Source organism: Aquarana catesbeiana, linkage group LG10 (genome assembly GCF_042186555.1).
Source record: "Aquarana catesbeiana isolate 2022-GZ linkage group LG10, ASM4218655v1, whole genome shotgun sequence".
In the NCBI taxonomy this organism is placed as follows: Eukaryota; Metazoa; Chordata; class Amphibia; order Anura; family Ranidae; genus Aquarana; species Aquarana catesbeiana.
In genome coordinates, this window is record NC_133333.1 from 116,622,798 (window position 1) to 116,639,965 (window position 17,168).

Genomic DNA, 17,168 nt, shown 5'->3' on the forward strand with positions numbered 1-17,168 from the left:
TGGGGGGGGCGGGGGGTCGGTTGTCAACAATGGCAGTATACATGTTCCTCTCACAACTGGTTGCTTTTGATCACTTAACAGATTGGACTTAAATTCATATGGTACATCACTTACGGCAGTGGGATTGTAATGACAACATCGTTCAGTTCTAGCTTGTCTTCCTGAAGTTCATATTCTATATTTACATCACAACCACTTCCACTTTCTGAAGGCCAACAGTTAACTGTTAAGGAAGACAAAAAACAAAAACAGTGTTTACATGAGGGGTACATTTTGTTAAAGGTGTTGTAAACCCTCATTTTTTTTTTACCTTAATGCATCGTATGGATTAAGATGAAAAAACACCTGGCAGTGACCAGCCCCCCCGTTTTACTTACCTGAGCCCCGTATTTCAATTGGCGAGGACGCACTGTCCCTCTCTCCACAGGGTCCTGACTCTTGATTGGATAGACTGATAGCAGCACAGCCATTGGCTCCCGCTGCTGTCTATGCCGAGCCAGGCATTCGTGTCTATGGACGCTAATGCTGAACTCAGGAGCGCGCCCGCAATGTAACCCCCCAGGATAGCACTTATCCTAGGGGGTTATCTGATGCGGGGAGGAGCCACAAGAGCCACCGAGGGACCCCAGAAATGGACGATCGGGGCCACTCTGTGCAAAACGAGCTGCACAGTGGAGGTATGTTTTTTTGTTTTTTTTTTTAAAACAAACAAGCCTTTACAATCAATCACTTTAAATTCAAACAGCATAGAATTCTGCCTAAAGTGGTTTGGTGAAAATAAATGATATTTTCTATATTTTTTCCATTTTAAAAAGAGCAGGTTGTCCTCATTTCTGCTTCACTACCTAGTCTAAGCTGGAATATGTAGGGTCCAGGTAAGGCAACAATTATCTAGGTAGGTAGCAGTTGTTTGTCACATTAAACCTGACTTGTTCTGTAATCTTATTAAAGCTTAGGAAGCAGCTGGATGAGTGTCAGGAACATACCCCAGCATTTAAAGCCACAAGGTTAACTCATTTGTCTTAATCTAACCACCATGGAAAGCGTCAATGTGGTGAGTGGTTAGAACAATGCTTGTATCAAAGTGACAAAGTTACAGGTGTGGCTTTAACTGTTAGGGAATGTTGTATATACCTGTAGCAGCCTCCAAACTTTCCCATCCTCTGCCATTCTGACAGTCAAAGCTTTAGCACTTCCTGATGCTGAAGTACCAAAGACTGTCCACTCACTGGCTGCTGCACAATGCCTTTTGGCAAGAGAGACATTCCATTACAGTTATGCTCAGGTCCAACCAAAATTGTTATTTTAGTCAAGGTGGTGTCAAGTTCTCATGCTAGAGTACCCAAGTTCAAAAGTCTGTACATCTGTAATGTGCATACTTATCACATATAACAAAAAACACTGGAAGAATACACATTTTAATTGAATCTTGTGGACTTTAGCATTGGACAAGTCTGTGAAAATAGTGGAAATAAAAAAAAATCTATATATAATCCATAAATAAATAATTCTACAATCTTACTGGTGAGAGGAATTGAGGCCTCATCTGTTGTCTGCAGTCGCCATTTTAAGACTCCAACATCATTATTAAGAGGGAAAGATTTTTCTGGGTTTTTCAGTCCAATAACAGAATCTGACGTAAAAAGTTTTTTGTCCACATTGGGATGGGTCTATGGAAAAAAAAAAAAAAAAAGTAATGGGTGAATTATTTGTTTAAAAATGTGTGTGTGTAATATATTATATATATATATATATATATATATATATATATATATATATATATAAGTTTTTTTTTTTACTTCGAGCTTGGCAAATCTTGCTATGAACAATGTTATGTGAATGAAAAAAAACACCTTTAACCTTGCCTGAGCCTGCGATATAATTTCTTTCTTTGCCTTGATGGCATATTTTTCAAGGTGCAAATTCTGGGGATCTTTACTCACTATAAACTTATCTGAGAAAAAAAAAAAAAGCCACATTACGCTTCCATGTTCAGGTATAAGAGATAAAAAGGACTCTTGGTAACCTATTCACAAGGTTAGACAAAGCTTTTCAAAACACCAATAGTAAAAAAATCACCCCAACAGGTTATTCGTTTCCTAGTGTAATGCACTAGGAAACGAATAACCGGCTGGGGTGATAAAAGACGAAAAAAAAAAAACCTACAACATCTCTTGGTGAGGTTCATTACTTCATTCAGAACAGTTCTTCCTCGAGACTTACCTGGAGCTGCACACCTTTCTTGTCCTCATTGTCCACATATACACGGATTCTTCCAAATTTATCATCAGCCACTCTAAGCATAATGAGACCGTGGACTTCCATATTTTGCAGACCACCATCCCTACTGCAGGTTAAGGTGATCTTCTCTTCAATCTTCAAATGAACGCTACAATTTAAGATCAATATATCTAGTAAATAAGACTGAATGTTCTGTGGTCTTGGATGTTTGGGCAAGTCAGTGAAAGCTGGTAACACAAGAAAAGACAAAGCTCTTCTATAAGTGAACAGAAACATGAAGGAAAGACTTTGCAAAGTACTGACCTATCTATGTGAGCTGGTGGAGGAAGGACTTTTGCTGCTTCGTGTTGTTTCTTTCCAGCAGATGAAGTAACAATAGTTTCTCCTTCGGATTTCAATTTGTCCACAAAGTTATCTACTTCTTTTCCTTTAGCTCCAAGTTTTAGTGCTTTGTTGGAACCAGATGGCCTAAAATGATACATCAACAAATGCAACTAATTCATTTTCAGAATACAAGTCCTTTGTATACCATTATTCACATACAGTATACTCAATGCAAAATATTAGATTGCAAATGCACCTGCACTGCAATTAGATGCGAGAACACCCAACATGTCCATTTAGAAATGAGTGGAAAAGTGTTAGCAACCCTGTCAGTTTTTATTGCTAAAGCACAAAATTTACCAGCACACCAGTAGGTAAAAATCTCAAATCAAAAGGTCTTAATTGTAATAACAGCATATTTAGCACCTGGAAGACATCAAAATACCAATGGTTTCAGAAAAACTATGGCCTACTTCCTTAAAGGTGACACATGAAGTATGCGGTTATTGCAAGTCTTTGTGACCACTGTCACCAGGACTTAAAATGAGAAAATCCAAAATCCAAAATGCAGAGTTGTCCCCAGAATAAGAATAAAGGGAAAGCTTTTCAGTGGTGACACTTGTTGCAGTAACCACCATCTAGGGGAGGATGTCTCTCACTTAGGAGAGATTTCCTTTTGCTTCCTGTCCCGTAGGCAAAACGGGAAGTGAAAGCAAATCTCTACCATGGCTTATTATGTTTATTACCAATTCTGATATACCATTACATCATTATAAAAAGTTCATTAACTATCCAGCTTCTCAATTCTGCCAAAACATTGATTCCTATACACTGGAAATAGAGTTCAATCCCCTAAGTAAAAGAGTTGTACAAAATTGATTCCATGTGTGTCATAGAAGAAACTACATTACAGCTTTGAAAACTTAGGTAAAGTGGTACCTATTCAAGGATTAACTTGGTATAAAGCACTTTATTCTGAACAGCTTTATCTATAGCTTATTTGTGATTGCCACCATGTTCTCCTATCTTTATTTTCTAACTCACTATATTTCTCGCTTCCTTTCTTACACACATCCTACTTTCTCTTTATTTTTGTAATTTATAAAATCTTCAGCTCTAAACCTGTGGCCTACATACACAATTAAAAACGAGCATTAAGAATACAGCACGAAATTTAGGTAAACAAGCTCTTTATTGTGGCAATTGTATGATAAACGAGCCTGGCCCTACAGATTGTGTGTTATTGCACAAATGCATTAGACAAAATTTATGACTATAATTTGTATTATATCATATCGATATGTAATCTTATTTAATGTCCACATTTTTTATACTGGATTTAGTTTTATTTTTTGTTAAATGTTTTACACCGGATCTTTCTTTGATAAAATTTTATAATATATCGATCACACTCACCAGCCACTTTATTAGGTACACCTGTTGAATTGCTTGGTAACAAAAACTGCTAATTAGCCAATCGCATGGCAGCAACTCAATGCATTTAGGCATCTAGATGTGGTGAAGACAACTTGAAGTTCAACCGAGCATCAGAATGGGGAAAAAAAGGGATTTAAGTGACTTTGAATGTGGCATAGTTGTTGGTGCCAGACAGGTTGGTTGAGCATTTCAAAAACTGCTGATCTACTGGGATTTTCACACACAACCATCTCTAGGGTTTACAGAGACTGGTACAAAAAATAGAAAATATCCAGTGAGCAGCAGTTGTGTGGATGAAAGTGCCTTGTTGATGTCAGAGGAGAATGGGCAGATTGGTCCAAGATGATAAAAAAGTAACAGTAAATAAAAATATGCAGAACACCATCTCTGAATGCACAACACCTTGAAGCAGATGGGCTACAGCAGCAGAAGACCACATCGGGTGCTATTCCTGTCAGCTAAGACCAGGAAACTGAGGCTACAATTCGCACAGGCTCACCAAAATTGGACAATAAAAGATTGGAAAAACGTTGCTTGGTCTGATTTGTCTCGATTTCAGCTGCGACATTCAGATGTTAGGGTCAGAATTTAACGTAAACAGCATGAAAGCATAGATTCTTCCTGCCTTGCATCAATGATTCAGGTTGGTGGTGGTATAATGGTGTGGGGGGATATTTTCTTAGCACACTTTGGGCCCCTTAGTACCAATATGGCATTGTTTAAACACCACGGCCTACCTGAGTATTGTTGCCGACCATGTTCATCCCTTTATGACTACAGTGTACCCATCTTCTTAAGGCTACTTCCAGCAGGATAATGCACCATGTCACAAAGCTCAAATAATCTCACCACTGGTTTCTTGAACATGACACAGTCACCAGATCTCAATCCAATAGATAATCTTTGGGATGTGGTGTAACAGGAGATTTGCATCATGGAGGTGCAGTCGACAAATCAGCAGCAACTGTGTGATGCCATCATGTAAATATGGACCAAAATCTGAGGCATGTGTCCAACACCTTTTTGAATCTATGCCACGAAGAACTAAGGCAGTTCTGAAGGCAAAAGGGCGTCCAACCCAGTACTAGCAAGGTGTACCTAATAAAGTGCCGGATATATACAGTATCTCACAAAAGTGAATGAGTACACCCCTCACATTTTTGTAAATATTTTATTATATCTTTTCATGTGACAACGCTGAAGAGATAACACTTTGGTACAATGTAAAGTAGTGAGTGTACAGCTTGAATAATGGTGTAAATTTGCTGTCCCCTCAAAATAACTCAACACAGCCATTAATGTCTAAACCGCTGGCAAAATAAGCGAGTACACCCCTAAGTGAAAAATGTCCAAATTGGGCCCAATTAGCCATTTTTCCTCTCTGGTGTCATGTGACTCGTTAGTGTTACAAGGTCTCAGGTATGAATAGGGAGCAGGTGTGTTAAATTTGGTGTTATTGTTCTCACCGGAAGTTCAACATGGCACCTCATGGCAAAGAACTCTCTAAGGATCTGAGAAAAAGAATTGTTGGTCTACATGAAGATGGCCTAGGCTATAAGATTTCCAAGACCCTAAGGCTGAACTGCAACACGGTGGCCAAGACCATACATACAGCGGGTTACCTGGACAGGTTCCACTCAGAACAGGTCTCGCCATGGTCGACCAAAGTTGAGTGCACATGCTCAGCGTCCTATCCAGAGGTTGTCATTGGGAAATAGACAAATGAGTGCTGCCAGCAATGCTGCAGAGGTTGAAGGGTCAGCTTGTCAGTGCTCAGACCATACGCCACACACTGCATCAAATTGGTCTGCATGGCTGTCATCCCAGAAGGAAGCCTCTTCTAAAGCTGATGCACAAGAAAGCCTGCAAACAGTTTGCTGAAGACAAGCAGTTTAAGGACATGGATTACTGGAACCATGTCCTGTGGTCTGATGAGACCAAGATAAACTTATTTGGTTCAGATGGTGTTAAGCGTGTGTGGCGGCAACCAGGTGAGGAGTACAAAGACAAGTGTGTCTTGCCTACAGTCAAGCATGGTGGGAGTGTCATGGTCAGGGGCTGCTGGCACTGGGGAGCTACAGTTCATTGAGGGAACCATGAATGCCAACATCTACTGCGACATACTGAAGCAGAGCATGATCCCCTCCCTTCGGAGACTGGGCTGTAGGACAGTATTCCAACATGATAACGACCCCAAAACACACCTCCAAGAGGACCACTGCCTTGCTAAAGAAGACAAGGGTAAAAAGGTGATGGACTGGCCAAGCATGTCTCCAGGCCTAAACCCTATTGAGTGGAAGGTCTCCAACATCCATCAGCTCCGTGATGTCGTCATGGAGGAGTGGAAGAGGACCCCAGTGGCAACCTGTGAAGCTCTGGTAAACTCCATTCCCAATAGGGTTAGGGCAGTACTGGAAACTAATGGAGGCCATACAAAACACTTTGGGCCCAATTTGGACATTTTCACTTAGGGGTGTACTCACTTTTGTTGCCAGCAGTTTAGACATTAATGGCTGTGTGTTGAGTTATTTTGAGGGGACAGTAAATTTACACTGTTATACAAGCTGTACACTCACTACTTTACATTGTAGCAAAGTATAATTTCTTCAGTGTTGTCACATGAAAAGATAATATATTTACAAAAATGTGAGGGGTGTACTCACTTTTGTGAGATCATTTTGTTTAGATGCATTACACGCAGAGCGATATTTTTCAAACATTTTTCTTTTAAGTTTTTTTTATTTATCCCCAACGGGACACAGACAGCAAAAAACACCTGACAGGTGTTTTAGCCCTTCCCTATGGTCCCATTGAAACCTGAGTGTTTTGTAGCGCATAGCTCCAAAACGCTGAAAAATCTATTATTTCCTATGGGCATAGTGGTGTGTGTGTGTGTTTTTTTTTTTTTTAAAGCAGCTGAAAGCAGAAACATAGCCAAAAATGATTTGACAGATGCTAGTTTTCTCTATTGTCTAATACAAAAACACCAAAGCTCCAAAACAAGTGGAAAATGCTTTACAAAATCTCTCATAAACATGCATATAAAACGTGCAACAAAATGCCAGAAAACATGTGCAAACACGCAGTGCTCAGGTTTGAATGCAGCCTAAATTAAGTTTTGTCTTTAAATTTACCTAATAATGCAAATTCTCACAATGACAATGAATATATGTAAAATGAAATAAATATTACCTGGTTGATACAGGAGCGGTCTTTGTTTTCTCTGATTCAATAATGTTCTCTGTAATCAGGGCTGCAGCATTACTGGAAATAGATGAACTACCAGAACTTCCAAAACCTCCGAATCCTGGAGCTTTCTTACCCTGACGCTCAGCATCCCTCCTAGCCTGCTGTAGCTCTTTTGCTTTACGTCTCATCTCAGCCTTTGCCTCTCGTTCCTGAGTCTATTAAAAAAAAAAAAAAAAGTGTTTACTTCCTCCATCACAAGAAATATGAGACATCTCAGTAATTATTATAACACAGGAACTGAAAATGTAATGCATAATTCAGAGGATAAGTGATTCCACTCACAATAAAAGTAAGGTGCCACTGACTGCCTGACTTCCTTGTGTTTTTATAATGCTGTCAAAGCTCACTGCAAGATTTTTCACTTCTGAAGGAAAGTATACATACATGTATAATCCTTGGAGGATAGCTGTAGTGCAATATTAGCAGTCACAGCTCCCTTAATATAAAACACACACAAAAAGACTGTTTGAACTTTTAGTAACACATTTAACAAAGTGGGTTTGAAAGCTCCTAAGCTATGGAAGACATGTTCAAGAAACCGGGAAAACAAAACCCCAGCGACACAGTTATTATTTATCATTTAGGCCACAGCACTATTTTTCAGCAAGCGTGAGACCATATTCCAGAACCTCATCCCTTAACCTTTCAGCATTAAACCCTGGTTCACACTGATGAGAGAGACCAGGCCATAAATCAAATTAACTGCTGCTGCACTCAAATTTCATTGCAAACGCATAGGAATCGCTGATGAGTGTGAAAGAAGTTGCACTGCATGTGTTCCTTCAAAATCGCAGTATGGGAATTGAAAAAAAAAAAGTCAGCACAAGCCAGATCATTGGATTAGCTCCAAGCACAGCTAGAAAACTGACCAGGCTGTGCTCACCTGCCTAGTGTGGTCAGTTTTTAATAGGAAAGCAGAGGGACTAGCAGGAACACCAGTTTACATAATAAAAAGCTTAGGGTGTTGAAAATGCATCTAGATTATGCCTCTAGGTAGCCTTTCATATCTTCAAAAATCATAGCAAAAAAAAAAAAAAAAAAAAAAAAAAAAAAAAACAACAACAACCAAAAACAACAAACAAAAACAAAACAAAACAAACCCACACCACATCATGAGGTGTACGGATACAAATCTACACTGACAAACATTTGTGTATACTCAATTTTTAATTCATAATATGGAAGATTAAAAACTATTACAATAATCGCCTGTTTTTATTGGAACTAGATAGGGCTGCAATAACTCTTTTTTTGGTTGCCACTGAACAACTTCACTAGGTAATCTGTACTAATATAAAAGGCTTCAATGTAGGGTAACAGGAGCAGAGCATATATGACAATTTGGTATATTTGGCAGATTTAAAATTTAATTCATTCCTTCCTGCATTTCTGGTGCTGATGTGTTTGATGTTCATTGTGTATTTTGAGTAAACTGGTTTAAGACTAATATTCTTCCCTACAGGCATAAATATCAGTGCCCTCATGCCCTTAAAACATAGTCAAGTCAAGAATTTTAAGGCTGAATTTGGACATGAAAAACAGACCAAAAGACGCACAGGACCCCTGTGCAAATTCGCACCAGAGCCACAGAAGATATGTAAACCGGCTCTCTATGGAGGCGGTTTACATATCTCCTACCATGTGAATTGGATACAGGGAAACACATCCAATTTGCATAGGTGTGAGCCCAGCCTAAAGGATAGGTGCACTTTACATAAACTATTCTTCCTGCCTTCCCCCTTGACTTAAAAGTAGAAGTTAACCCTCCTATTGTTTTCAACCAAGGATGCTGCCATCTTAGCCTCTGTTTAATCTGCAACTGCACATGTGATCCGTTATGAAGCCAGACATTGGATGGTTTGACAGTTTGGTTGCGAGCACAAGCAAATGTGACAGCTATGTTAACTGTTTTTTGAAACTATCAAATCGATGGGTTTACTTCCGCTTTAAAAGGGGTTGTAAGGTTTCATGGTTTAATTTATTTATTTTTTTTTTTTTTAAACCACCATTTTATACTTACCTCCTCTGTGCAAGGCTTTTGTACAAAGTGGCCTCAATCCACCTCTTCTGGGGTGCCCTGGTGGCGCTCCTGGCTCCTCTTCTTTTCAAGTACCCCCACGGAGAGCCGCTATCCATGGGGGCATTCGTGTGGGTGCGCTGCCGAGTCCTACTGCCGCGTCCACTGACACAGACATCAGGACCCCCCCCCCCCTCCAGATTCTGTATCACTGGATTTGATTGACAGCAGCGGGAGCCAATGGCTCCTGCTGCCATCAATCTATCCAACGAGGACACAAGACAGCGGCTGAAGCTGCTGTGCTCGTCCCCGACGCTGGAAATATCGGGTTCAGGTAAGTATAAGGGGGCCCTGGGGGCTGCATTTTTCACCTTAATGCATAGAATGCATTAAGGTGAAAAACCTTGAGGGTTTACAACCCCTCAGCTTGTTTAGCTTACCAAACCCCAGATGCATACTTGCCTCAATTTCAGAGCGACATTCTGCCACAACATTGACACCTGTAGCCATAATCTTCTTCTCATAGGGCCCTTGGAAACCAACCTGGATCTAATGTGCAGGTGTACCTAGAGGTAAGAAGATTTTGCCACAGAAGTCAACACTATGGCAAGCTGCAGCTCTGAATTTAAAGTGATTAACCCGCAGATGTGCGTACTCGGCTTTCGGGGGTTATACCGGGATGATGCCCGCAGCTGCAGGCATCATCCCAGTACCGTTGTTTTGAGCGGGCGATCAGCTATCCGTATATAACAACCGATGCGGCTAAAAGCCGCTCGGCTGTTATACCGGAGGAGCGGGAGGGGACTCCCCCCCCCCCCTCCCGCCGCTCTTACCGGCCTTCCTGTGCGATCGGGAGGCCCGGTGTCCAATCAGGTGCCTCCGGCGGCAGTGGGCGGGCTGGAACGAAGCCATGAATGGCTTCGTTCCAGCCTTCTAATTGTAAACGCGGAAGCGACGTCATGACGTCACTTCCAGTTTACTCGGCTGCCAATGGCGCCGAATTTAAAAAAATACACAGTATTCAGAATCGCCATTTTCGGCGATCTGAATACTTTGAAGTGCAGAGGAGGGATCGGGGGTCTTTTAGACCCCCGATCCCTCCATAAAGAGTACCTGTCACCACCTATTACTGTCACAAGGGATGTTTACATTCCTTGTGACAGCAATAAAAAGGAAAAAAAAAAAAAAAAAACATTTTTTTTTTAAACACAATTTATAAGTATAAAAATAAATAAAATAAAAAAAAAATTTTTTAAAGCGCCCCCGTCCCCGCGAGCTCGCGCAGTGAAGAAAACGCATACGGAAGTCGCGCCCGCATATGTAAACGGTGTTCAAATCACACATGTGAGGTATCGCCACGATCGTCAGAGCGAGAGCAATAATTCTAGCCCTAGACCTCCTCTAACTCTAACGTGGTAACCGTAAAAAAAATTAAAAGTGTCACCTATGTAAATTCATAGCTACCATAGTTTGTCACCATTCCACGAGTGCGTGCAATTATAAAGCGTGACATGTTTGGTATCTATTTACTCGGCGTAACATCATCTTTCACATTATACAAAAAAATTGGGGTAACTTTACTGTTTGTATTTTTTAACATTCATGGAAGTGTCCCTTTTCCAAAAATTTGCGTTTAAAACACCGCTGCACAAATACCATGTGGTATAAAATATAGCAACAATCGCCATTTTATTCTCTAGATGCTCTGCTAAAAAAATATATATATAATGTTTGGGGGTTCTAAGTAATTTTCTAGCAAAAAATATGGATTTTAACTTGTAAACACCAAATTTCAAAAATAGGCTTAGTCATGAAAGGGTTAAAAAGGAAAAAAAAAAAAAAAACAAAAAAAAAACCAAACATGTTCTTACCTGCTCTGTGCAATGGATTTGCCCAGAGCCTACTCTTCTTGGATCCTCTTCTGGCGATTTTGGCTCCTCTTTTCTGAGTGTTCCCATACCAAGCCACTTGCAATGGTGGCACTTGTGTGGGCTCGATCCCAAGCTATGCTGTGTGTGTCCATAGACACACAGAGCGCATCTCAGCCTCATCCCGCCCCCCACTCCCTCACAGGCTTAGACCAAATGGTTCCTGCCGCTGAGCGTCCTGTGAGAAGAGAAAGAGGGGTGAAGAGATGCTGCAGATGCGAACATCGCCGGATCAAGATCGTGCTCATGTAAGTGTTTAGGGAGGCTGGGGGAGCAGATTTTGAAAGGTTTTTTACCTGAATGCAGAGAATGCATAAATAACATATGCATTCTTTTTTACCACCTTTCTTACCACGTGACATCCATATGCAGGGTGTAACATGGTGCCAAGCTGACATTTGCCATGTTAGAGAGAAAAAAAAAAAAAGGCCTCTAATGATGGGTGTCCCGTGTGTGGATGGTGCTGCATTATGTAAAACTATTAGTTTCATCAATCTCAGTCAGTGCTGAACTTTATATTGGGCCGCTCACTCTCCAACTCCCTCTCCACTTGCCCAAATGTCTTGTTATCTTTTCACAAAATACAAGGAATTCTTCAGATGAACAAATTGAAAAGGAGGGACTGACAAATGTGATATCCAAAAATAAATAAAAATAAAAAGTAGCAGCTTACATACAAGGGCTGAAGGAGGTTTTTGGGTTGTTTACTTTATTATAGGAGAGAAAAAGTATTAAAGCAGGTGGTTGACAGACACCAAGCCAGGAATGCTAAAAATGGAGAGAGGTTATGAATTACAGAGTTACTTTTTTTTTCCTTCTTTTTAATAAAGTCAGCAGCTACAAACACGGTAGCTGCTGACTTTTAAAAATATTGTTGTTTCCAGTGCCTGGAGTCCAGCGCTGTCTCCCCACTGCAGGTCCCAGGCACTGCCATCTTGGATATGGCAGCCATCTTTGGCTTCCTGAGGGACCCCAACTGGCTCCCCAGTGTGCAAGCGCACACCACTCTGAATGTTTCTGCAGCTTCGTGGGACATCTGAGGTGTCCCAGGAGGTTATGGGAGGGAAGGGGTGGGGCCAATGGCTTCATCCTCCCCTAAAAAAAAACAACAAAAAAAACACCTGTACCTCAGTTACAGGCTGTTGGGAAGCACCGAACCAGCATTACTTCACTCTGAGTGAAGTCCCGATTAAAGCAAGAATAAATAAAGTAAGAAGGTACTGAAATATTATATCTAAAGAAAGAAAAAAAATATATCAATCATACACTTTTGCCACAAAGCTTACAAACAAACATACAGCCTCTTACATCAGTACAAACAGCTGTTTAAAAAAAATAGATACACTGGATCTCACCTCTCTGACAGCTCTGAACACTTTCTCTTCATGAGAATCCATCTCAGTGAATGTTCTAATTTGGGCCAAGTTCACATTTTCTCTATATCCCAAAGCCACAATTTCATCAAATGCAAATATTAGATCAAAACAGTGATCAGAGATTTCAGTCTCTTCCAAGGCTCGACAGTATTCTGGAATCTGAAAAAGGTCACAATGTGTTACAAACATTACTCAGCATATTTGAGGCCCCCTCCCAAAGTATCAAACATTACCATTTTGCCAATTCAGGACTGCTATAATAAAAAAAAAAAAAAAAAAAAAAAAAAAAAAGAAGAAGGACTACAGAATAATCAATGGTGCTATGAATATTGCTCATTGACCTTGTATCCTATGTGTGCAAACTCAGATTAGGACTGCTGTCGTATGAGCGCAACAGGCAAAGGGGAAAGCTGTAGCTGTTGTGAATAACTAAATAAAGCTCCATAGTGAAAGGTAAACTATGGCTATTGAAGCAATGTATCTATAACATTCAAACTGTACCTCACTGTTTAGGGGTCTGATTCACAAAAAGCTGGGAAAAGAAAATGAAAGCTAAAGTGGAGTTGCTGCTAAAAGCAACCAAACTGCATTCTTGTTTAATTTTGCCCTAAAAATCAAATAAATTCTCAGCTAGGCGAGTTACATAGGTGAGATTGAAAAAAGACACAAGTCCATCAAGTCCAAACTATGTGTGTGATTGTCAGTATTACATTGTATATCCATGTATGTTGTGGTCATTCAGGTGCTTATCTAATAGTTTTTTTAAACCAAATCGATTCCCCTCCGCTGAGACCACACCACCTATGGAAGGGAATTCCACATCCTTGCCGCTCTAAGTGGCCTTTCACACTGGGGCGATTTGCAGGCGCTATTGCGCTAATAATAGCGCCTGCAAACCGTCCCGAAAGTGCCGCTGCTTTGATTAAAGTATGAAAGCCCCGAGGGCTTTCACACTGGAGTGGTGCGCTGGCAGGACGGTAAAAAAAGTCCTGCTAGCAGCATCTTCGGAGCGGTGAAGGAGCAGAGTGTATACCGCTCCTGCCCATTGAAATCAATGGGACAGCGCGGCTATACCGCCGGCAAAGTGCCTCTGCAGAGGCGCTTTGCGGTGGTTTTTAACCCTTTCTTGGCCGCTAGCAGGGCGGTAAAACCGCCCCGCTAGGGGCCGAATATAGACGGTAAAGTGCCGCTTACAATAGCGGCGCTTTACCGCCGACGCCGCCCCAGTGTGAAAGGGCCCTTACAATAAAAGAACCCTCTATGCAGTTTAAGATTAAGAGCCGGTTTACACAGGGGCAGCACAACTTGCAGCGCGCCTGCCTTAGACGACCTGCACACGACTTCAGCGGCGGCTTGCAAAATGACTTCTGTATAGACGTCAATGCAAGTCGCCTTGAAGTCATCCCGAAGTAGTACAGGAACCTTTTTCGAAGTCGGAGCGACTTGAGTCATTCCTATTAGAATGGTTCCATAGTACAGAACGGAACACGACTTGAAATCATATCCCCTCTCAAGCGTCTCTTCTCCAGAGGGAATAAGTTCAGTGCTCACAACCTTTCCTCATAACTAATATCCTTCAGACCCTTTATTAACTTTGTTACCCTTCTTTGTACTCCCTCCATTTCCTGTATATCCTTCCTGCGAACTGGTGCCCAGAACTGGACAGCATACTCCAGGTGAGGCCGGACCAGAGTCTTGTAGAGTGGACGAATTATCGCTTTATGTCTGGAGTTGATCCCCTTTTTAATGCATGCCAATATTGATTGCTTTGTTAGCAGCAGCTTGGCATTGCATGCCATTGCTGAGCCTATCATCTACTAGGTCCCCCAGGTCCTTTTCCATCTTTGATTCCCCCAGAGGTTCTCTCCCCAGTGAGTAGATTGCATTATTTTGCATTTTTCCACATTACACCTCATTTGCCATGTAGTTGCCCACCCCATTAATTTGTTCAGATCTTCATTGAAAGGTTTCCACATCCTGCGGAGAAGTTATTTCCCTGCTTAGCTTAGTATAATCCGCAAATACTGAGATTGAACTGTTTATCCCATCTTCTGGGTCGTTTATGAACAAAATAAATAGGATTGGTCCCAGGACAGAACCCTGGGGGACCCCACTACCCACCTCTGACCATTCCGAGTACTCCCCATTTATCACTACCCTCTGAACTCTCTCTTGTAGCCAGTTTTCAATCCATGTACTCCCCCTATGGTCCATGCCAACGGACCTTACTTTGTACAGTAAACCTTTATGGGGAACTGTCAAATGCTTTTGCAAAATCCAGATACACCATGTCTACGGGCCTTCCTTTATCTAGATGACAGCTCACCTCCTTGTAGAAGGTTAATAGATTGGTTTGGCAAGAACAAGGCTGCCATTTCAATTTCTTTTTCTGCAAATTCCAGTTTCTGGTGTCATGCTGATCCTCTTGTTTCAAATCAAGAATATGTATGCAGATAAGGACCACTGACTTTATCCAGATCTGCATCTTGCTCCAGGTCAGGAACAATTTAGCTACATACACCTTCACCAGTACAATTTAATTATATATATATATATATATATATATATATATATATATATATATATATATATATATATATATATATATATATATATATATATATATATATATATATATATATATATATATATATATATATATATATACATACATACATACATATACCAAAAATCGTGTTTCTGGCATTTTGCAGATAGAGAAATAAGGTGCTCATGTGTGGTTTTCATAGATCATATGTGACTCAAAAACTTCATCAAAAACTTAACACGTGCGTTATTGATGCGTTTTCAATGCATGTCAAATGAGGAGGTGTTTTTGGTGCGTATTTTTTTTAAACTGACCAAAAATGCAGCAAGAATTTTTAATGCCACAAAGGAAACGCAATAGACCAGTGTGAAGACATACATGAAATTTAAAGGGATGCATTTTGCCTTCGCTAAAAAAGGTGCCGATAAAGATATTTATATATACACACACAATATTGTGTGTTTTGACTGATCTAAGGAAGGGCGCGTGTAACCTTTTTCTAAAGATTCGATGGAATAAAGCAACACATTTTTAAGTGCAGCAACCTTCGGAAATAATATTATAATATTATAATATATATATATATATATATAATTTTCACACACACCTCAGAAAATTAGAATATCAAAAAAGTTAATTTATTTCAGTAATTCTAGTCATAAAAAACTAATTTTGTTTAGATGCATTACACGCAGAGCGATATATTTCAAACATTTCTTTCTTTTAATTTTGACGCTTATGGCTTACAGCTAGTAAAAACCCCAAATTCATTATCTCAGAAAATCTGATTACTACATAAGACCAATAAAAAAAAAAAAAAAAAAAAAAGAAAAAAAGTTTATTACAGAAATGTTGGCTTACTGAAAAGTATGTTCGTGTACAGTATAGTATGCAGTTAATATTTGGTCAGAGCTCCTTTTGCATGAATTACTCCATCAATGCTGCATGGCATGGAGGCGATCAGCCTGTGGCACTGCTGATGTGTTTGGAATCCCAGGTTGCTTTGATAGTGAAGAAGTCCAGATGAAGCTACGCCTATCAATCTAGCGAAACACGTGACGTCACAACGGTCATGTCATGCCAGTTCACGCTGTGCCCTCGTTCAAGCTGAACCGCAGGATCGGAGACGGGATTGGTGACGCCTGTTCAACCTCCATTAGAATAACACATGGAGCATGTCTTAAACAAATAAGCGGTGGGGATTAGCTCGTCCATGAAGATTAGAGCCGCCCTGGAGATATTGTTACAGAGCTGACTGAGCCCGCACTAGACTGAGAAGGGGACCCAGTAACTATGACACCCGACAGAGTGGTAATGTATTGACACACTCTATTGCTTGCTTCTCTTGAATTACAAGACGACACCTAGTGGTGAAAAGACTGTATGATTTGATAATCCAGCAGCAATATGATTATCATCCCGGCTTGGGACTCTTAGTTAACATACTGAAGTCATTAAATCCACCTTTGGCTGTCTGCGATCCAATAGCCGCTTTGCGGATGTACTCTTGGTTACAGGACATTACATCTTATTCCCCATTCAGAACAGATATCGGCAACCGGCTGTTGCGCCCACACTTATGATAATTTGATCACCATTCAGAAGGACATTTCTCTGAAGTTAAGAGATTATGTATGGAGACATTTAGTGTTTGTGGTTAAATACATTGCTAACCGCCTGAGGATACTATGCCATGTCTGGCAATTCAAGGACATTCTCCTTCTGCATTGAAATCAGCGCAGGCCTTTAAAATCAAGAGTCAGTCAGTGAGATCCATCCCATTATTTTCTTATCAACTTTATTTAATTTAGGGCAGGACTTAAGTATCATCCTTTATCCCTTCCCCTGGGGGCTATTCACAGGAAATTTGCACGGTATTTTTTCCTTATTGGAATAAGATGAACACCTTTTTCAAAGATATATATATTTTTTAATGTGATTTTGTCGCTTGGCAGTTTTCCTGTGAATATGTACAAGCTGCTGTCCAGACTTTGTGTATTTGTGTGGGGGGTTTTTTGTTTACATCTTTGTGTAGTGTTGTACATGTG

General features: G+C 40.5%; 1 protein-coding gene across 1 annotated transcript in view; it reads right to left on the reverse strand.

The window, feature by feature from the left end:
- Positions 1-17,168, reverse strand: part of ARCN1 (archain 1) — a 68,252-nt gene that overhangs the window by 18,124 nt on the left and 32,960 nt on the right. The window contains exons 3-8 of the mRNA XM_073602511.1: positions 12,552-12,731; positions 7,195-7,406; positions 2,545-2,709; positions 2,224-2,389; positions 1,523-1,670; positions 115-223 (exon numbers count right to left, since the gene is read on the reverse strand). Of these exons, the coding sequence (XP_073458612.1) occupies positions 115-223; positions 1,523-1,670; positions 2,224-2,389; positions 2,545-2,709; positions 7,195-7,406; positions 12,552-12,731 (980 nt within the window). The remainder of the gene's footprint in view (positions 1-114; positions 224-1,522; positions 1,671-2,223; positions 2,390-2,544; positions 2,710-7,194; positions 7,407-12,551; positions 12,732-17,168) is intronic.